This window comes from Watersipora subatra, chromosome 10 (genome assembly GCF_963576615.1).
Source record: "Watersipora subatra chromosome 10, tzWatSuba1.1, whole genome shotgun sequence".
NCBI lineage: Eukaryota > Metazoa > Bryozoa > Gymnolaemata > Cheilostomatida > Watersiporidae > Watersipora > Watersipora subatra.
The window spans coordinates 21,376,959-21,399,337 of NC_088717.1; the positions used below are offsets into that span (position 1 = coordinate 21,376,959).

General features: G+C 36.6%; 1 protein-coding gene and 1 pseudogene across 1 annotated transcript; both read right to left on the reverse strand.

The window, feature by feature from the left end:
• LOC137406865 (monocarboxylate transporter 12-like) overlaps positions 1-22,379 on the reverse strand; it is a 207,621-nt pseudogene that overhangs the window by 125,767 nt on the left and 59,475 nt on the right.
• LOC137406101 (malignant fibrous histiocytoma-amplified sequence 1 homolog) lies at positions 1,764-22,326 on the reverse strand. Its single transcript, XM_068092629.1, has 9 exons — positions 22,256-22,326; positions 20,043-20,183; positions 16,116-16,256; positions 14,100-14,240; positions 10,913-11,053; positions 4,153-6,122; positions 3,515-3,589; positions 3,059-3,232; positions 1,764-1,879 (listed from the first exon to the last, which is right to left on the reverse strand). The coding sequence occupies exons 1-9, from the start codon at positions 22,324-22,326 to the stop codon at positions 1,764-1,766; spliced, it is 2,970 nt and encodes a 989-aa protein (XP_067948730.1).

Here is a 22,379-nt window from a genome sequence, read left to right on the forward strand (position 1 = left end):
CTGTCAAAATCATCCTTAATATTGTTTAATAGGATCTTTACTTTACTCAAAATAATTATGTAATAAATCCTTTGATGTCTTGATCCTTTTTATAAGCAAAATTAATTCATGTTACACCGGTGTAACAGTGGGCCTTTGTTCTCATTTCCTGCACTTCCTAGTTTATAGTTGAATTATGGCTGACAAACATGCATTGTAAAACTAATCTGCATTGGCTAATATGTGGTAACAATAGTATGCACTGGTGAAGTAGAAATGCTGTCTAATTATGTAGTTCTTTATGTGTTTAAACTGAGGGTCGTCACCGATACAAATGGAATATCAAGTAAGGTAAAGGTGGATATTTTTTGCACCAAGTGAGTTGTTTTGACGATAGTATATAAGTTGAGGAGAACTTGAGAAGAGCATAGTCACATTCTGTAGTTGGGCATCGTGAGTTCTGTGAAATAGTAGTTCAGTGTAATTAAATTTCTGAATTTTGGTGGTAACCAACATGGCTTCTCGATCTCGCGTGAAACTAGAGGATATACTAAAAATTATTGACGGCGATGACAGCGAAATTGAAGATTATGAAGAGAGTGATTCAGATGAAGATTGGCATCCAGACTTGCAGGTACTTAGTTGTGAATGCTTTATATGTAGGCGTAAGCACAGCTGGTCTCGATATAATTGTTGCTTTAGGGTGCTAAACTTGTCCTTTGACAACAAAATTAACATCTATAACATTGTTTCTTGATCTACTGTAGACTATTGGTAGTAATGATTGTGAGCCAAGTGATGAAAGCGATGAAGAACCTTTATGTAACACAGTGCAGGCAACTGCACTTACAGCCGGCAATGTACGAAAAAGAGTCCGGCTCTCATACCGCTGGAGGAAAAAGGTCTTTCAACCACCAAATTTGGCATTCACCGGTGCCAAAATGGAGGCTCCAGCTAACCAGAATATAAAAACACCATATCAGTACTTCCAACAATTTGTGACTGCTGATATGATTGATGGCATGGTTGACAATACCAACCTCTACAGCACACAAAAAACGGGAAAAAGCAACAACACCACGAAGAAAGATGTAGAGCAGATGATGGGAATGTATTTTCATATGGGCCTTGTACGAATGAGCAGCGTGAGACAATACTGGGAACAAGGTACCAACTACTGTATGTACCAGTGAGTAGTGTAATGCCACGGAATAGGTTCTAACAGCTTACTACCCAACTGCACTTTGTCAACAATAGCAGCATAATAGATGAACAGAAGAAAGACAAGCTTTGGAAAATTCGACCATGGTTAGACAGTCTGAGGGATCAGTGCCTAAAAGTAACAGCAGAAGAGTGCAACTCAATAGATGAAATGATGTTACAGGATCGAGGAACAACCAGCCCAATCAGGCAGTATATAAAAAGCAAACCACATCCGTGGGGATTCAAGGTATGGGATAGAGCTGGTACCAGCGGAATGCTCTTTGACTTTGACATTTATCAAGGTGGCGACGGCACCCGAAGCCACCTTGGCCAAGGTGGAGATATAGTGATGAAGCTTGTCTCTACACTAGCAAAGAATTCAAACTATAAGATCTAAGCAGATGATTTATTTACCAGCGTTCCACTCCTGGAGAAACTTTTAGGGTGGGGATTACAGTACACTGCCACTGTGAGACAGAATCGGCTTCCAAACTGTAACATCAAAGGTGAAAAAGAGCTCAAGAAGGAAGGCAGAGGGTCACTTGACTTTCGGGTCGAAGACACTCACAACATTTCGGCTGTTAGATGGTTTGACAACCAGCAGTGACATTGCTCTCGACCCATACCTGTGTAGAGCCACTGCGCATGGCTGGAAGATGGGACAAGAAGACAAAGAAAATGATTGATGTTTCCATGTCTGCAATTGTGGCAGATTACAACAACCACATAGATGAAATTGACATACTCGACTCCTTTCTGGCAAAGTACCGATTTAGAATACGGTCTAGGAAATGGTATATCTACCTCTTTTGGCACTTTCTCTCCATGGCTCTGGTCAAAAGTTGGCTAATGTACAAGCGAGAATGCTGCTTGTTGCAGCTTCCAGACTAAAAAATGCTCCCGCAGCGCAAGTTTCAGGCTATAGCAGCTGAGTGCCTGGTATCAAATGACAGCGACAAGAAGCATGGCCGACGCACATCTTCTAACCCGCTGATAACCAAGCAAAAGGTTTTGAACATTCCATGTGCTAATGTGAGAAAAGATCAAGTGGCCCATTGGCCAGCAAAGAGTGAAAAGAGAGGAAGGTGTAGGCTGTGTGAAATTAATAACACTAACACAATGCGCAGTAAATCTGGTGTGTGGTTGTGCTTTGTGGACAGACGTAATTGTTTCGTGGACTTCCATGCGTAAGAGTTGTCATGTACATGATCCAAAAAGGTCCTGCTCAACTGAAACAGTTCACAATCTTATTGTCCTATCATTTATGTCATTTCAGTGATACTGGCACATGCAATTTCATAATTATAATAAAAAATTCAATATTCAACTCTTGCTCCTAATTTACACTGTAATGCCCAATGTGACATATTCGTCACAAAGCAAAAAAACATTAAAAAAAGTCATGATGATTTTTTTTCTTTTTACCCTTGCAAAAAGAAAGCTGAAACAAACTAGATTACAAAATAAAACTTTTTTTATCATGGTTCTAACCACCTGGGTTCTGCGGGGTTAACAAACAATGAGCAAATATACAATTCTGAATACCTTAACAAGGTTGAATATTAGCTATAGTTACAATCAGATAGTAACTGCAGTAGTGCATATAGCACATGTAGTGCTATATGCACTTGTATTACATATACAATAGTACTTTCAGTAAATATATGAAAAAAGATAAACATAAAAAATTAAAATTTATTTAAGATAACTATATATTAATAACTAAAATAACTAAAATATTTCAGTCCAATAGATTATTGTATTATTTTACAACAAATTATCTTTTATATCTTATAGCCAAAAAGAGAGAACTCAAATACCTAATGAATACTATTTTCTTATCGTATAGTTCATAAAATGAACATAATTCAGGTACTTGCCACATCAGTGTTATGGAACAGGTTTTTGATCTTTGTCTTATATGTGCGGGATGGGCTGCCATCAGAGATAGCCTTGCAAACATCAGCATACGATGAACCTATCAGACCAGGACGTTCATTGAAAGCAGAAGGGCAGGAGGAGGTAGTGTATGGTTGAATGATACCAGCCACTAAAACAAATAGAAGAGTAAAGTTTTACAACTTATACACAATGAGGTAGTTATTACTTGTAGCAATAAGATTTAAAGCACTGAAATATGTTATCTTGTTGTGATAATAGAAATAAACCTGAATATTCTCTATAAAAGATTACTATTCAATATTCTTTATTATCATAATAATAAACCAACTTTATACATAGATAGCCAATCTGATTTATTTTACTAAACTAATGCATACTTGTGTATGCATTAGTTGCTTTCGTAACAAATCAGCCACCTATGGATGCTTACCTGATGCTTTGGCTGTTTGTTTTGCTGACACGCATTCCTTGAGTTTCTTTTTCTCATCTTCTGACAAAGGCTGACCTTCAAACAAAGTCAGAAATTAGTTGTGTATCTATTTTTGCACACATCAACAAATGATAAACCGATCAGATCAGGGTTTCCATTAAAAGCAGAAGGGCAGGCGGAAGTGGTGTCTGGTTGAATGATGTCAGACACTAAAACAAATAGAAGAGTAGAGTTTTACAACTCTTACACAATGAAATAATTATTAGTCTACTGGTAGAAATATGATTTAAAGCACTACTAGATGTCATCATGCTGTGATAATAGAAATAAATATACTGATTATTCATTATAAAAGGTTACCATTCAATATTCTTTGTTATCATAATAATAAAACAACTTCATACAGAAATAACCAATCACATTGGCATTATTAAACTAATGCATAGTTGTATAATTGGAAAATCAGCCAGGTATGGATGATTACCTGATGCTGTGGCTGTTTGTTTTGCTGACACGTATTCCTTGAGTTTCCTTTTGTCAACTTCTGACAAAAGCTGACCTAAAACAAAGTCAGAAGTTGGTTGTGTATCTTGTTGTTGAGTTGAATATAATCACGTGGGAGAAATATTTACACTTACTCGGAAACTTAAAGACTGAAGACACACTTTCCCCGGCACATACTACATCTCTCATCTTTATCCCTTTAGGGTCTGGCTGTGCGCGTGAAAGAAGACTCCAAGAAGGATTGATGACTTTTTCTGGGTGCTGCTGACCAGTTAGTCTGCAGTGGGCGCAGTAGAAAATGCATACCAATGGAGTTGCTCTCCAGGTTCCCCGCAGATGTTTGATGGCCACGTTGACAGTTTCTCTGAGATTGTTCCATGCTTCATGAAATTCTTCCACGTTAAAAGCAACAGTAGCTGTTATCTTTCCGGCTTTAGCATCATGGGTAAAGTGAACTTGGGATTTATCAACTGCAATTGATACTCCATTGCAATGCACGATAGGTGTATTGTACGAGTCGGAGTATAGCTCCAAAAGCCTCACTGTCAGCTCATTAAACGCGTACTTTGGAAGTGCCAGCCCTTTGCACAAAATATCTGTCTGAAACTGTAAGTCAAACTTCGTTGTTGGCAAGGTTGATTGAAACCCTTGAGCAAAATGAGGAATTATGAATTTGGCATCGTGGGTTGCGAACGAACTATAGGAAATACAAAATTTTGAAAGGATTTTCAATGCCACCCATAGCTCAACATCTTCAGTAAATTCTGTTTCAGTTTTTATCAAGTAAGCCAGCAGCACAAAGCTGATCACTCCTGTGGCTTTAAACTGTCTCACATACTCCTCAAACTCTTCTTCTAACAAAGTCACAGTTTGAACTTTGCAGCTTTTGAAGTTTTGTCTTCGCTTGTTCCACTTGGAATCGCCATCAGGGTCATACAGGATATTGAGCAAGTCTGTAACAGCAGATATCTTGTGGAAAACATGTTGATCTAGACCCTCAACATCGTTGTACCAAAGAAGCTTACCACTGAGATGCAAGTATTGGAGTATCACCTCCAGCTGCTCCTTTACAACACCGTGTGACTCATGAACTTTGTCAAGCAGCGATTCAAAAGTGGTGAAGTGTGACTTTAAGGACCTTATAACTTCTTCCACTTGTTTCCAGAGCCAAGGCACCTCCATGACATATTTTTGACTTTGCTCCAACAACTGATCCCTCAGTCTTGTGAACTCGTCTGAATATTCCCACCCCACTTCGAAGATTCGCTCTGAAGTGAACAGGTTTGTGTCTGCTCTGAAACTTTCAATGCGACAAAAATTTGCCACCCCAAGTCGATTCTCTTCATCTTGAATCTCATCGCGTACTTCGTTGCAATATTGTAAAAGCTTTGTTTTTTCTTCTTCAAACTTTTCTTCATCTAATAAATCTTTGTGGGTCAACACAAGAGCCGGAGGTAGCATGTTCGGATGTGCTAGATAAAGATGGGCCATCCAGTCAAAGAAAAAAGCTCGAACAGACTCTTTTGGCCCAACTCTCTCCGATTCCTCTACATACATATGCATGTTAACTACCACGACAGGGATGCAATTCTCTCTGAGGGTCAGTCTATATGCGTGGTGGAAGATTTCCTGTCCTCCAAAATCAACGAAATATAGAGATCTTTCATCAAATGATACTTTTTCAAAGTTGAATGCGTTTGTAAAAATTTGTTCTACCAATCTCGATGTTCCAGTTAGAACTCGTGTCCCGCACTGCATAGTCTTGATTAAACTGGTTTTTCCCGATCTACATTTACCAATAACTGCAACAGTGGCAGATACCAGCTTCTCTTTTCCTCCTGCCAGATCTTTGTAGTATCGCTGTATTGCAGGCAAACCTTGTCGTGCAACATTCCAAGGAGGGTTTTGCAGTGCTTCACAACCATCTAGCCATAAGGCTTGCAGGTTCTTCAGAGAAAGAATTTGGGAGCTAAGAGCAATGAGCTCCTCATTTCCTGAAAGATCCAGTCTGACCAGCTCCTTCAGCGCCCATATTTTTGGAGGCAGTTTGTCAATTTCATTTAAAGAAATGTCGAAATGGTCGAGCATCTTCAGCTTACCAACACTGCAACAGACAATGTCCTAATACTCACAATTGGTCTATTAGAATATGCTAGAAAGCTACATTTGTAATACAATACATTTTGTAAGTCAAAACATAAAAGTGTTGGCAGAGAAATATGTAGATTATATTGTATTACTTGTTCATACTAGCAAGCACTACTTTAGAGTGATAGTATTTACTATAATACTATCACTCTAAAAAGTGACATATAAACCTTATCACAGTAGTAAGTTAACAGTTATTATTTTGTACATAAACCATGCTCTAGATAATTAATTTTACTATTTAGTACTTTGAAAATGTACCAAATATATCTGTGTAAAAAGGAACCAAGTGGTGAAACTCTAATCAAACTCATCTTTATCTCCCTGACCAGAGCCTTTGCTAACTTTCTTTGTTCATAGGCTACATGAGCCTGGATTGTTGACGGTGTTGCCAGGGGATAATTCATAAAAAGCAAATTCAAAGTTTATGTTATGTAGCATCACGAATGTCTAGTGTACCGAACCCATTTCTGTCCAAGTCTCACTTACACCGCAGTTAGCCCCTATATTTGTCTCAAAACTAAGAACTTCATACAATGATGTACATAGTAATGTGGCATTGTATTGTAGATCATAACCACTGAATATCTAACTATAGTTACTAAGGTTACTATACTATTTTGTTACTCATCGTTAATACATACAGTATGTATATAAAACTTTGATGTTTTTACCGGGGGTTGAATTTTTGCTAACCTCTAAGCGTGGCTTTGGACATACGGACACGGCTCTTATTATAGTAAAGATTAGTACCATGTCAGTCATGTGTGCTGTGAGAGATCATCATGTGTAATCACTATGCACACAATTATTCCATGGTGCTGCAATGTGGTCCTGTGGAGCAGTTGGTAGTGTGCTTAGCTGGGAATATGAATATCCTGGTTTGATTTCTATGTAGTACAATTTATTTTCCTAACGCCACTTGGCCTGGCTTCATACAGACAGACACGGGTCTTATTATGGTAAAAAAGGCTGAATGACCGGCATTGCATGGCTACTAAAAACAGCTTATAAACAGTGGCAGGTAAAGCAATTGCCTATCATTTGCCATTAACCTGGCCCATTGCCAATGGCTAATATGAGTAAGACTGTATCCATATGTTGCTAAACTTACTAAGAGCTGTGAGAGCAAAGCTTCAGCTGCGTGTATCGGTAGGCAGAATCAGTATGCAATATTCAACCCCAATAAGACGTTATATCGCCCAATGAACCTATATCATCTTTGGTAGCTCAATGGGTTAGCTTATTATCTGGTGAATGAGAGGTTTTGAGATCAAATCTTCAACGATGCAGATTTTTTATTACTAGATACTAATCACTATAGCTGGACAGACTGAATGACAAACTTTGAAGATTTATATATATAGAATACCTTCTATTTTCTCAGGCGCTAAAATCCAGTTTTTTAATTGTGATTACAAATAAACATGACACTCGGTCATCAGTATAACTACTTTATGAACTAAAGAGCAATGACATGCCTCTATTTTCTTATCTCAAATCAAATTGATTGTTCATCTGAACTCAAGCTGCACTGGTACACTCAGTGGATAGCCTCCCTGCGTCATCCTCAACTCAACAATGAAACAGACGTGTAATCACTGACGCAACAATCAAATAGAGGTGACACCAAAAGTTTAACAACTTTGTCCAGTAACCACGACTTCATGCTTGAACTTATACAAGACAAATCATGGATTTGTCTCCTTTGGTTTGATGTCTGCATGATGGACTGTTGAAATGCTGACAGCTAGACATTGTAATCACTCAGCATACAATACTTTGTATGAACATTTAATGTGAGAAATTGAAAAGTTTTGCTATATTCATAGTTTTAGTGCAGCTAAAAATAAGCAGCTTCGCATGTGCTGCTTTTGTAATATTTAAATACGTTTGATAACAACAATTCAAATAGGATCACTATGCAACTACTTTTATTGTTTCAGAAAAAGTACAACATGTTTAGTTTATTAGGATAGACCTTTGCTCTCTGTAGACTTTAAAAAGTCCAAATTTGATTTATTGTAACCATTTGCCTTGTTGTGCTTTCAGGTAGACTGTTTGAGGCTTCTATTAAATATCCTAAACAGTATTTACCCTTACAGTATAATATACCACTGTGTTCATTGCAATCATAATCAGTAAAAAATTGCTTTATTTGACAGTTTATTGATAGTTAAAGGTTACTAAATTTCTTATTTTAGTAACTTTCCATGAATGGATTTCAGGTGTGTGAGATATTCATACAGTGAAAGTGAATCAGTTGCAGGTATTTCTTAACTAGCCACAGTAACTTCAAGGTTGTCATAGGTGAAAATACGTCAGTCAACTGTATATATATATATATATATATATATATTTATATATAGTCAAACATGGATAGCTCGTCCACGGATAGCTCGAACACATGGTTAATTCGAACATTTCCTTTGGTCCGTTCCCACGTAATGATAAATTACTATAGATAACTCGAACTCAACACTGTTAATTCGAACTGTTTTTTTGCCCAACGGCTACCGAAACGGTTGTTATCGCTTTAGAAAATCACTTTATTCAAAGCCATAGAGGTAAACTTCATCTTTTCGTTTTTTCATAAGCGTCGTTATTACCACCATTGGCAAAATATTTTTGTCAACGACTTTTCTAAAAGTTTGGTGAAATTTGATCTATACTGCGATACGATGAATAGCACGGGCTAGCCGGATCACGCGTGCAAGGATTTTCGCCACGCACATACAAAACAAAAATCGCATGTTGTTTTGTATGTGCGTGGCGAAAATCCTTGAGTGCGTGACCCGGCTAGCCCGTGATGAATAGTTTTCCGACGTTGATTCCGTGTTGAATCAACGTCGGAATGTTGAATGTTTAAAACGTCTTAAAAAATGTTGTAATTAAATGTATACGTTGTCTGAGCTACAAAAAACTATTCATCGTTTGACCTAAACACAGAATACGTGTGTACATTCAATAAGTATCTATTAAAAAAGCGTGAGTGATATAGAATATACCGTAAAACCTCGTAAAACTTCTAATTAAACTGCCTCGGAGTGTTGCTCTTAACGAATACCAGGTAAAGTAAGGTAATCTGCATAAACTTCAAGAAAAAACGGCAAAATTGATCGTGGGTAAAACCCCAAAAGAAAAAAATGTCTTTTCTTTTGAGCATTTCAACAACGATCAAGTTTTGCCAATGTCAATCTGAAAAACGTCTTGGCAATAACATCACCTCAAACAACAAACCAACCTCAAGTGATAGAAAAATCTCTATACTTTTTCATGAAAACGTTTTAAACTTTACATGAGAAGCATTTAATTTGAAACAAGCCATTTGTGCTTTTGATTTATATTATAGTTTGTATATGTACATGTATCTACTAATAAATAAGTAAATATATGGACTTGTGACAGTGCTCTGATAACTTGAACGCTCTGATAATTCGAACACTTTTGCTCGGTCCCTTGAAGTTCGAGTTATCCATGTTTGACTGTATATACATGTATATACTAGTGATATTACCAAGAGCTAACTAACTTGATTACAGTCATATGTAATGGTGCTAGAGATTGATTAACATTCAATTGTCTCTACCTTTACTAATACATAATACGCACCCTGCTGCTCCCTCCACCAGTTGGCACCAGTGATATATTACTGAGGACTGAATAATACATGTGTATAAAGTTCAGCAAAAATCTGTCATGAATGTATACTAGCATTTCTTTCATTTTAACACTTATAAGAAGTTTAAGTTTTAGGTCAGGTTTACAAGACCATAATTATTTAATTAACCAAACTTTGTAATGAAATTCACTTATGTAAAAAAATTACTCTAACAGGAATGTTCTAATGAAACCAAACATTCTTCATGTATATGATTATTAGTGGGAGTCAGAAGTCATTACAGGGTTTAGGAATACCTTTTGTCCTGCTATGTAACTCAGAAACTTAAAGTAGGGTTAGAAGATAAAAAGTGAGAAGTCTTTAAATAAGATATTTATAACAAAAGGCAAAAGGTTTGTACTCCATTGGAAGGCCTGGCTTGCCCTAGTGTTTGCTGCTCATGAAATGTATTGCACAAGACAAAACATTTCTTTATGACAGAACAATGACTCCACCACTTGAAACAGGTGCAACTACCAATTTAGGTGCCGCCTTCACTTTTCACCGCTATGAGCAGCTGACTTGAACAAGCTAACATCTAACCAATGCAAGTAGATGTTGCGAGTACTAGGGGTCTGTAGCTGACAATAAAGTTGCTGCCAGTCATGGCAGCACAATATGTATAAAGATACACACTTAAGTAATTTTTCAGGAGAGTTTAATAATCTTAAACATAAAATATTCCATGTGCAATGAATGAGACAGGTAACATACAGAGTACCTGGAATAGCTGCCAGTAATCAGGGCTGGTTGAAATAATTTTTGACCAATAATTGACCCATGAGGTGACAACTTGTGGTAATTGTAATAATCCAAGTATAGCGATAAACAAATAAAGTAGAAACCAGCTTGGTAATGGATAGAAATCAAACAGAACTTTTTATCAGATTTTTTGAAAAAGTTGCTAGGAATGGTTTTCTGTAGCCAAGCAGATTGTTTATAATATATCTTTACAAAAAGAATAGAATTATTATTAGTCAGTAATTGAAACCATCTAATATTTCTGCTGTAACATCCTAACATATTTAAAAATTCCATAAGTTTGACTGAACACTTGCAGTAGAGGCTCATATAATATGACTTACGTTGCAGGTAGTCCTGTGAGTTTACAACGGGACAAGTTAAGGGACTCCAACAAGTTGAGCTGGCAGACTACTTCTGGTAGACCTTCAGAGAAAGAGTTATGTGACAGATCTAGCACTTTCAGCCTAGTAAGAGTGTTCAACCTGCAAAGCATATAATCACATGATACCTTTATGTTGAACAAGAATTAAACAAGAAACTATGTGAATATTGCCAAATGAAGTCGAAACCTGGCTCTTGCATACTAATAAAATATATAGCCTACAGCTAGTGGATATATTCACTATAGTTACATACCCATCAGCTACTAAATGACAAGTCATTTTGACAATTGTTTTGACCAATGAGAAATGACCTCAGTCATGTGACAGTCAAGGTGCCCTGAACGAATATCCCATGACCATTATTAATGTATCACCTGCTTATCAATTGTCTTATTAGAATGTATCACAAACAATTGCTGATAGCAATAACCTCGGTGCAGTTATTTTTACAGTGATATTTTTACTTTTTAAAAGATTATGTGGACAATTCCCATTTACACCAGCAGTTTTACTATGACAGTTACGTGCAGATTATCTTTGTGCATCTAAATTAGAGTTGCCCCGATTTCAATATCGGAATCGGTATCGGTGCCGATATGGGTATTAAGTATCTGAATCGGTATCGGCCGATCTTTTCTTAAAAAATCGGACACTTCAGATACTTTTTACATATCAAACATTTAGCAGAAACCTGTATTTCAGCCTGCTACTTTAATAACAAATCATCAGCTGCAAGTTCCTTGCTTTTATCTAATGATTTCCGAGCCTTCCTAACAATATATTTCATGTCTATAGCCTAATAAACATCCACACAGCTGCATAATATTTTGGCTTTAGTCAGGACGTAATCACCAAGTGCGGTATTTCCCAATTACAGCGATATGATTTGTTGCAGCCAATCACAAACAAGAGAACCATAACGAGCAACAAGAATGCGGTGTAATGTTTCTATTTACTAGCATTGCGAAAGTAATTTGAGCAGTTGATGCATAAAGTTATCTATCTCTCTCTTGATCCTGACGATATGATGTATTGTTTGTATTGCATAAAATAACCTCAGTGGCTTATTGGTGTTTAGCCTGCCCTCCATCATCTGTAGCGTGCGAGTCCTTCAGTACGACTGGCTACATCGATAGTGATAGAAGATAAAGATGTCTCACTGAGATAATTGAATCACTAACGGTAATTAAAAGACGCATTTATTTGCTTTAGACTTGTACAGGCGCAGCCGTTCGTTCAGCAGTAGAAAAGAGACTGCATTATCACAGAGAAAACTGTACCACTAACTGTAATTACCATTAATAATAACATATTTCAAGAAACATGGACTGTTTTGTTATTAGATGCACGGTATGTCAGTATGTGAATATATATACATGTATATCTTTTTTCATAAATACAAACAAATAAATACATTAATATTTATATTTTCTTGGCATTATATTTATACTTGCATAACAAATGAACAACTATCTATGCAACACAAAAGAATCTGAATCGGTATCTGAATCGGATTATTTTTCATTAAGAATCGGTATATCGAATCGGTATCTGAATCGGCTGGTGAAATTAGAATCGGGGCATCTCTAATCTAAATGATTATTTGTGTAAAACCTAATCATAGTTCAAAAACAATCGAAGAGGACTTGCAGCTAAAATGAATTGCGGCCAAAATCAATAATATGGAATTGTGAATATGCGATTTGGTAGTCAACTCTTTCTGCCAATCAAAGACCTGCTGGTGTAGTCTCCACTGACATAGACCAGCACCAACAGCAGCATCAACAAAGTAATGGTGACACGGTGGTTGTGTTGGTGTACATGTGTAGCCAGCAGTGCGTAGCCAGGCTTTTAGACAGGCTACCTTATAAGCCAGAACAAGTAAATACTCAACCGTAGCACCACTGATCTCTGGAACTTTCCATTAAGCAAAAACTAAGCAAGGACAACATAATTGGCTAATGTTGGACCTGGTGCTGATGATAGTGGAAACAAGTTCTAATTAAAACAGCTAGCAGTACATTAGGGTAATACATTGACTTTAATAGCCACAGCTTGGTCATGGTATACAGTGGAACTTTAATACCAACAGCTTGTATATGATATACAATGGAACTTTAATACCAACAGCTTGTATATGATAAACAGTGGAACTTTAATACCAACAGCTTGTATATGGTATACAGTGGAACTTTAATACCAACAGCTTGATTATGATATACAGTGGAACTTTAATACCAACAGCTTGTATATGATATACAGTGGAACTTTAATATCAACAGCTAGTATATGATATACAGTGGAACTTTAATGTCAACAGCTTGTATATGGTATACAGTGGAACTTTAATGTCAACAGCTTGTATATGGTATACAGTGGAACTTTAATACCAACAGCTTGTATATGATATACAGTGGAACTTTAATACCAACAGCTTGTATATGATATACAGTGGAACTTTAATATCAACAGCTAGTATATGATATACAGTGGAACTTTAATGTCAACAGCTTGTATATGGTATACAGTGGAACTTTAATGTCAACAGCTTGTATATGGTATACAGTGGAACTTTAATGTCAACAGCTTGTATATGATATACAGTGGAACTTTAATACCAACAGCTTGTATATGGTATACAGTGGAACTTTAATACCAACAGCTTGATTATGATATACAGTGGAACTTTAATACCAACAGCTTGTATATGATATACAGTGGAACTTTAATATCAACAGCTTGTATATGATATACAGCGGAACTTTAATGTCAACAGCTTGATTTTGTCATAAAGTGTCACTTTAATATCAACAGCCTGATTACAATATACAGTGGAACCTTGAGTTGTGAAAGAATCTCGAACAAAATTCTCAAGTTACGAGATGTCTTCTGGCAAAAGTTTTGCCTCGACTTACGAAATATATTTGTAGATAGGAAAGGCCAATAAAGCTTTCATACTTTTACTCTTTTGGGCAAAATAATGCCTTCTGGCAAAGAAATTGCCTACTTCCATAGTTTTTATTTGTATTTCTGTATATTATCCACCAGGAAAGATGGTGTTTTCCCTGACAGAGCTCTACATAGAAGTTTAAACTGAATTATTTGAGTGAACACTTACAGTAAAGGCTTATATAATATGACTTACGTTGGAGGTAGTCCTTTGAGTCTACAGTGAGACAAGTTAAGTGACTCCAATAAGTTGAGCTGGCTGACTACTTCTGGTAGACCATCAGAGAGAAGGTTTTGTGATAGATCTAGCTTTTTCAACCTAGTAAGAGTGTTCAGCCTGCAAAGAATATAATCCCAGCATACCTTAATGTTAAACAATGTCATATAATTAATTATATGCATTCAAAAACTTGGTATTTCTAACAATCCTCAAGATAATCAATTCATGACTTGTAAAGCGCCACAACTATTGTACTTTCATTATAAAAAACTCCAATATCCTGTTTTGTAGACAATGCATAGCAACATGACATGGGAGTCTCTGTTATACTTTACAGGAAGATTAAAGCATGATTGGTTAAATCCAACCACATTCTGAACCTACACATCTAAACAGGCTACATAACAAGTTGGTCTTATTTAATAACAACCTTATATTTCAATGGCCACTAACACTGAACCAGTGCTGGAAACTTTATGCACTCTTTCAGTATTAAAACATGTATTTTTCTCTCTACTTCCTTTTCATACCTCCATACGACATGATATATTGATGATATCACTGTTAGATGGACCTCTTGAAAATGATCCATACTGGAGAGCACACTCATGATGAACTGCTAATGTGTTTGTAATGTTAATGATATAGAGATGTAATAACGAATTAAATAACTTTGAAGTAAATAGCGAATAATAGAACCTTAATCCACAAGTCTTTCACTTAAAAGCTGGATAGCTATGTGTGTTTCAGGTACACTGATGGGGTAGATCCATATAAAAAGACTAGCCCAGCTGAGTAGCTTTAGTTTGGTGTTTGCCTGCTTCTCAGTAACATAAGCTCTATTGTCCAGATATGTCATCAGCTATATTGTTTTCATAACTGAGGACTTTACATCACACACAGTTACTACCAGGCTGTTCAGCAGTTCCTCCTATTGTCTAGTGAACCAAAGTGTCATCTACAGATAGTCATATATTTGACTCTCTTCAGGCTAGTCTGCTGACTTACTGACATAATCTAACATGCCTGCATTACATACTTTCTCTAATGGAGGTAAACAAAACCATAATTCTCATTTTGTTATATCCAGTTAACCATTTTTGTAACCAGTATTCCGAAATCCTTCAGTGAGTTTGCTGTTCCAGAAAAAACAACACAAAGTATTTAGAGCTTGATGGCAAATGAGCCAATATATCTTTAATAACTGTCAGCCTTTCGTAGCTGTGTGTGGCAACAATGGTCCATAGAGACTGTACCATGAATTTTTCATAATTATCCAAGCATCATCGCCTACTCTCAAATCTGTTTAAAAAACAAGCACACACTTGACTATCATATGTCACTTTATCATCAATTTTCATATGAAAAAATTCCTCAGAAACTTTAGTTCACAAGAGTACGACTCTTCAAAAAATCTAACAAAGGAGAAAGTTTTGCAACCAAACTCACTAAACCAAAATGATGAGTATGTAAAGGTTTCATGACGGTCAAGCAATGTCAGGTTTCCTAAATTTATTAAAGGAAAATATTAATATGATTGGTTAGTTATGAGCTCTTGTCAACTTCCAATTGGTTGAAGCTAGATCAATGCTATAAGTCCACTGCTTGCTGAAAGGCTGGGATAGATGAGCTGAACCAGAACTATCAATGTTTAAATCGATGGATTAGACCAAATAGATTGAGGAATTTTATCTGAGGAATGAGTGCTGAATGCCCTTGAACTCATTCAAATTGACCCTAGTGCAATTTATAGAGCAGGATAAAAATAATTGTTGCATACAAAACAGAGCACAGCGACATAATCTGGTTTCCAAACAATTTGAATATAATAATATAGCTTATTATTATTATTAATGAAATATCATAAATACCAACAAATAAATTACACTGCAAATATTATGGAAACTCATACTGGAATGTTGATGATTAATGCTGTTGTTAATGCATTGAAAAATTGAGCTGCAAGTTAATCTTTAACACAATGTGACTTACGGTAGAGGAAGATCACTCAGCCAACAGTTAGACAACCTAAGTGACTCTAGTGATCTCAGCTGGCTTATTGAAGAGGGTAGACCTTGGGAGAAGTCATTCCATGATAAGTCCAATGACTTGAGTTCAGTCAGTGTGTTTGACCTACATAGCACAGAGTGAGCACTTTATCACACAGGTGAGAACATACAGTAGTATTTAGCAACGAAATTCACCTTTAATTTATCTTATGGGTACCTATAATCTGAGTGCCGCTGTTAGTTGCCAGCGACGATCGTATTTTTAACTTTTGCAAGCTCCAGGCCAAGTTTATCCAGACAGAACAGATGAAGTTTGGATGTTTCTAAAGAGCATGACTGATATCGATATCAAAGTGCAGTTATGTTTGCTAGTTAATACTTACACTGAGAGCAGTCATTGTTCAACCAAAATTGACATTCTGCAGCAGCCTAGCTATGCAACCACCAAAACCTCCTGCAACAACGCTTATATAATCCGTAGAGGAGTATGCATATGAGGTGCATGTGCATGGAGTATGTATAAAGGGTACATGTGTAGGGAGTATACCGTATTTTCCGAACTATTAGCCGCTCCCCTATATAAAGATGGTTGCGTCAAAAAGGTTGATTTAATGAAAACAACACTAATAAAAGGCTGAAACATCAGCTACAATTTGATGTATATTTTGTCTTTGTAGACTAAACCTATCCAGAGATATATGCATTTGAATGAGGCCATCTTTTTAAAAGCTCAGATTCCTACGGGTGCTTCATTTGTGACGTAACGAGTTATACATCTGAAAAGAGTCCTCAAGGGATAAATATAAGATCGCTTTATTAGCCAACCATCAGCAAGAATGTTTTATATAGGTAACAATAATAATTATTATTAAAGTTTTTTCCAAAATGGTTTTCTAAAATTCTTTGCTGGCACTACAATTTGAAGTTTTTTCACACAAAGAGGTTCCAAGTACGTAGTAGACGAAGTGTTGCTCATTTCATGAAGTTTTTCATCACCATGACAGGTGGACATAGGCTAGTAAATGAGTATGGTGATGGTTGTGCTATATTCAAGAGTGTAACTAAACCCAACCAGAAAGATCTTTATTTCATGATGGTCTCATAAGAATGTAAGCATTTACTGATTATTTTGCAAATCATGGAGAGTAAAAAATTTTGCTGCGCATTTGTGTGTTTTAATACTCCAGCAAAGGACATTAAACTCTGTTTTACACTTTTCCATCGGAAAAAAAACACTTAGAGAGACGTAACAAGTGGATTTACGCTGTGAAATGTAAGGACTGGATGCCTTCCAAATACTCTGCGCTCTGTAGTCACCACTTCAAAACAGACTCCTATCGTAGACCTCATGATATGACAATAGCTGCCATACTAAAGCCTACTGCTGTACCAAGTATATTTGATTCTCTGCCATAATACTTACAACCTACACGACCAAAGCATAGACGACTGCGATGCTGACCAACACCATCTACATCATCTACAACGGACCAAGATGAGCCAGCCATAAATCCTTAACTTTGCTCTAAAGAGCCAACAGTCACCAAGCAATCTGAAGAGGCTGCTCTCCACCCTATTACATAAGTGGCCACGAGGTAGACCAAAGATCACACCACAGATACGTAAACCGAATCTTTTAAAAAAGTCAAAAACGCTTAACTACAAGCTTCAAAGGCTTTAAAACACCGCACGTAATCAGAAGAATTAGCTTGCATTACTTCAAGAAAATCAAATCCAAAGCGCTAAGCTTGACTCAATAGATGTTTGCCTGCAAGAGCTAGTAGAAAATAAAGCAAAAAACTAGAATACAAAAACAAAAATGGTCTACGATACAAAAATCAAAGAATTTGCTATCACCGTGTACTACTACTCTCCAAAAGCATACGCCTATCTCAGAGCATTGTTCAAACTTCCTAAAGCATGAACTCTAAGACGCTGGCTCGAGTCTGTATAATGTGATCCTGGCTTTCTAACAGACGCCACGGAAAGACATGTGCAATCAATTTATACAGTTTCGTGATGGATAGTATGGCGATCCAAAAATAGCTTAGTCTGGACAAGTCAACCGATTCTGTGCAGGGCCATGTTACCATTGGGGACTAAGTTAGCCTGCAGGTCACTGGTATTTCATTTTTGGTAACTTTGGATTATTTTTGGAATGGATCAGTGTACATTTTTACTTGCACTTTACATATGAAATATTCAACTTTATGTTTACAAATTTTCAGGATAGATAATGCATATTATACATGTGTAGTACTTGTGTAATTTCGTAGTTATATCAAATTACATGTCAACAAAAATGTCTCTTCATTCTTTCAATGTAAACAATGATGACTCACTCACTTGACTAGGTGAAAGTGAATGAAGCAAACATTTTGTGTCACAAATAATGCAGCTATTTATGTTGGACACCTTGGCTTTGCTTTGCCCAGTCTAGTAAACATGTAATTAATAGGTCTATGATGCATATGTATGTATGTATCATAGACCTATTAACTATACCATTTACCAGTGTGTATGCATTTGAAATCAGTTTGTACACCTAGCTATTTGACATATGTTAGCCCATAGCGTAGGGCAACATTGATAGTTTTGCAATATTTTTTTGAATAGATATATACATTTTTACTGGCACTTTTCATATGAAATATTCAACTTTATGTTTAAAAATTTGCAGGATAGGAAAAGCATAATGTATAAGCTTTGCATCTAAAATTTTAAACCAATATCTTGTGTACTTTAGTAGTTATGTCAAATTACATGTAGCAACAAAGCTGTCTCAGCCATTCTTTCAATGTAAACAATGATGACTCGCTTGCCTGACCAGCTGCAAGTGAACAAAGCGTTGACGTTACGTCGCGAGGAATGTGGCTATTTATGTAGGACACCGTGGCTTCGCATTGCCCAGTCTAGTATAGTTAATAGGTCTATGGTATGTATGCATACATATGCATATAAGATGCTGTAAGACCTATTTCTTTCATCGTAAAAACTGTCTAGCATGGATTATACTCAGCTACTCAAATATGCACATGGCATACAAATATAGGGAGTATGCATATGGGGTACATGTGTGGGAAGTATACATATGGGATACATACATGTATGTGGAGAGTATAGCTCTCAATTCTTCATAGCTGTGTGTGACCACAATAGCTCATGGAAAATTCACTATGAATTCTTCATGAAAACTCAAGCATCATTGCTTCCCCCAATTTTGTTTGGCAGACAAGTACACAATCCTTCATTAATATCATGTGTCACTTCACTATCAAATTTCATGTAAAGACGTTTCCAAAAAGTTTAAGGCAGAGTTCACAAGAGTACAATTCTTCCAAGTACAGAACAAAAGACAAAATTGTGTTACCAATCACACTTGACCAAATTAATGACTATGTTGAGGTTTCATTATGGTCAAGCAATGTCAGGTTTTCTAAATTTGTTGGAGGAAATGATTAATATTATTAGTTAGTTATGATCTCTTGTCACTTTCCTATTGGATGAAGCTAGATCAATGCTACAAGTCAACTGCTTGCAGAAAGGCTGTGATATTCAAGCAAGAACAGAATTATCAATGGTTAAAACTGTGGGTTGGACCAAAGTGATTGAGAAATTTTATATAAGGAGTGACTTTTGAATGACCTTGGACTCATTAAATTTGACTCTAATGCAATTTATACCAACAAATGCATTGTTATGGAGTAAACTCAGCAGTGAAATAGTCTGATTACCGAATGAAACAATTAGAATATAAATATATAGCCTATTATTATTGAAATACCATAAATACTAACAAACAAAATATACTGAATATATTATTAACACCTAATCTGTAATCCACTATCTGCTGCTGGTAATGCAATAAAATATTGAGTTGTCAGTTAATAATTAACACGATGTGACTTACCATGGAAGAAAATCACTCAGGTAACAGGAGGACAAGTTAAGTGACTCTAGTGATCTCAGCTGGCTAATTGAAGAGGGTAAACCTTGGGAGAAGTCATTGTCTGATAAGTCCAATGACTTGAGCTCAGTCAGTGTGTTCAACCTACATAGCACAGAGTGAGCACTTTATCAAACAGGTGAGAAAACACAACTGTATTTAGCAATGAAGTTTATCTTCATTTTATCTTAATACTATAACAAAGATCTACTTTAATAAGAGAATGTATTTGAGTTATTATCCCCGATGTTATAAAAATAAAATATATTCAAGCTAAACAAACTATATCGACTTGTCCTGCAAGTACAAACATACAAGTGTTGAACAAGCAATAACGGTATGAGTGTATAGCAAACTTAGTTACCTTTAAAGCATATAAATTACATAACTTTTTATTGTATATTTCAATACATCAGACTCTTGGCTTTCGAATGAGCTATTGTTTTCCATGGTGAGACAGACATTGGTTGGTGTTTATATGATTTCCCCAGAGCTCTACCACAGAAATGTTTACTGGCATAGGCTCGGAAATTGTGCCATCACAATTTTCATATGCGGTGTTGCGTGCTCTTACCGCCTATTTTATTGCTTACTGCTTATATTTATCAACTACGATAATGACGCTAGTGTCAGGCGAAGATAGGACAACTCCAGAGAACCAATGAAGATGACAAAGGAATCAGTGTCATTAGTTCTCCAATTACAGATTATTTCTATGATAAATAACTCAGATTCCAAGCACCATACAATGTTTTCCCGATGATATTATGCACTAGCCCTCTCATTTTATTGTGATGTCGAGGGTCGCGACTGAGACTAATTAGTTTCTAGCATTGCGTTATCTCGCGAAAGTGCGATTAACATATAGTCCTAGGGCCACGCAACCCCGCAGGTTACAATTTAATCAATGTGATTTCATTACCTTTATCAACGACAGCACATTTATTGAAGCATAATTAATTAACCCAGAACATGTGTTTGTATTGGTCGAGCGTTAGCACGATCCCGGGCATGGTTGATTATCTAGAATCCTAATTTATTATTAGCGCTCTCTGGGTTTAACAGCACCGATTGTCACAGAAAAGCGCAGCTCCAATGGCAGCAAAAGGGATTGACTACCTAAGGCTAAATAATAATTGTGACATCACATTTTGAGAACCTGAACCAAGTGTTTTTTTTTGCAGGACATACTTTTGACACCCTGTTTTTCATAGTTCTATTATTCTTTATGTATTGAATATAGGCTCATTCGAAAGCCAAGATTCTGATGTATTGAAGTATAAAATAAAAAACTAAGTAAATTATGTGCTTTAATATAAAATAACCTTTTGCTCACAAATCCAATCAGCAGAGACATGCTCACTTGAGTAAGCCTTAAAGATGTGATGGCATAATTGAAGTCATTCAAATGAAATTAAGACCAATATAAGGCTAAAACATCAGCTACAGTTTGATGTCTTTTTTGTCTTTGTAGACTAGCCTTGTCCAGAGATAAAAGCGTTTTAATGAAATCATTATTTACAGCGCTCAAGGTTCAAATGGGTGCTTTATTTGTGCCGTCTACAGTGAGCGCATCTGAAAGAGTCCGTGAGCGATAAATATAGCATCTCTTCCTTAGCCAATCACCAACACGAAATTTCTAAATAGGTCAAAATCAATGTTATCGCTAATAAAACACATTGTCTGTGATATTGAAGATTCTTGTCGTTAGAAAACTTACTAAATCGTACATGCTGCATCGACTCATTTTATTGAGGAAAAACAGAATTTCAATAGTGCTTCCAGTTCCATCGAAGGTAACTCAGAAATTTCTGAGCATCGGGTGGTTAAAGATTGGAGCACACAGCCTATGGTTTTAACTAACAAGCGTCAGCATCGTTATGCTGCAGAAGGAGATAGGAGAATGGAGGTTAATCTATATTTAACCATATTATGTGGAGTCTCTGGAAGACCTCCTCCAGCCATTGCAGATGCGTATCAAAGTCCGGGGCGATGACTATAACATCGTCCAGATACAATAGCAGCGTTTTCTAGTAGACGCCGTGTAGCACACATTCCATGAGTCTTGTGAAGGTGGTGGGGACGGATGTCAGTCCGAAACGCAACACATTTCATTTCCATAATCCGGACCGTTTCGAGAAGGCCGACTTCTCCTGCGCCTCTGCATCTAAGGGTACCTGCCAGTACCCGCTGACCAGGACGAGCGTCCTGAAATAACGGCTGCCAGACAGGGGCTCCAGGCTGTCATCGACCCTGGGTAGAGGGTAGGCGTCTTGCACGGTGACGGCGTTTAGATGCCGG

Bases quoted from the DNA above. Each gene is read 5' to 3' on its own strand.
- LOC137406101 (XM_068092629.1), bottom strand. From the start codon at position 22,326: ATGACAGCCTGGAGCCCCTGTCTGGCAGCCGTTATTTCAGGACGCTCG. The intron at 20,184-22,255 runs GTACCCTTAGAT...TGTGCTATGTAG, and splicing joins TGGTCAGCGGGTACTGGCAG to GTTGAACACACTGACTGAGC. The intron at 3,590-4,152 runs GTAAGTGTAAAT...CTTTGTTTGAAG, and splicing joins TTCAGTCTTTAAGTTTCCGA to GTCAGCCTTTGTCAGAAGAT.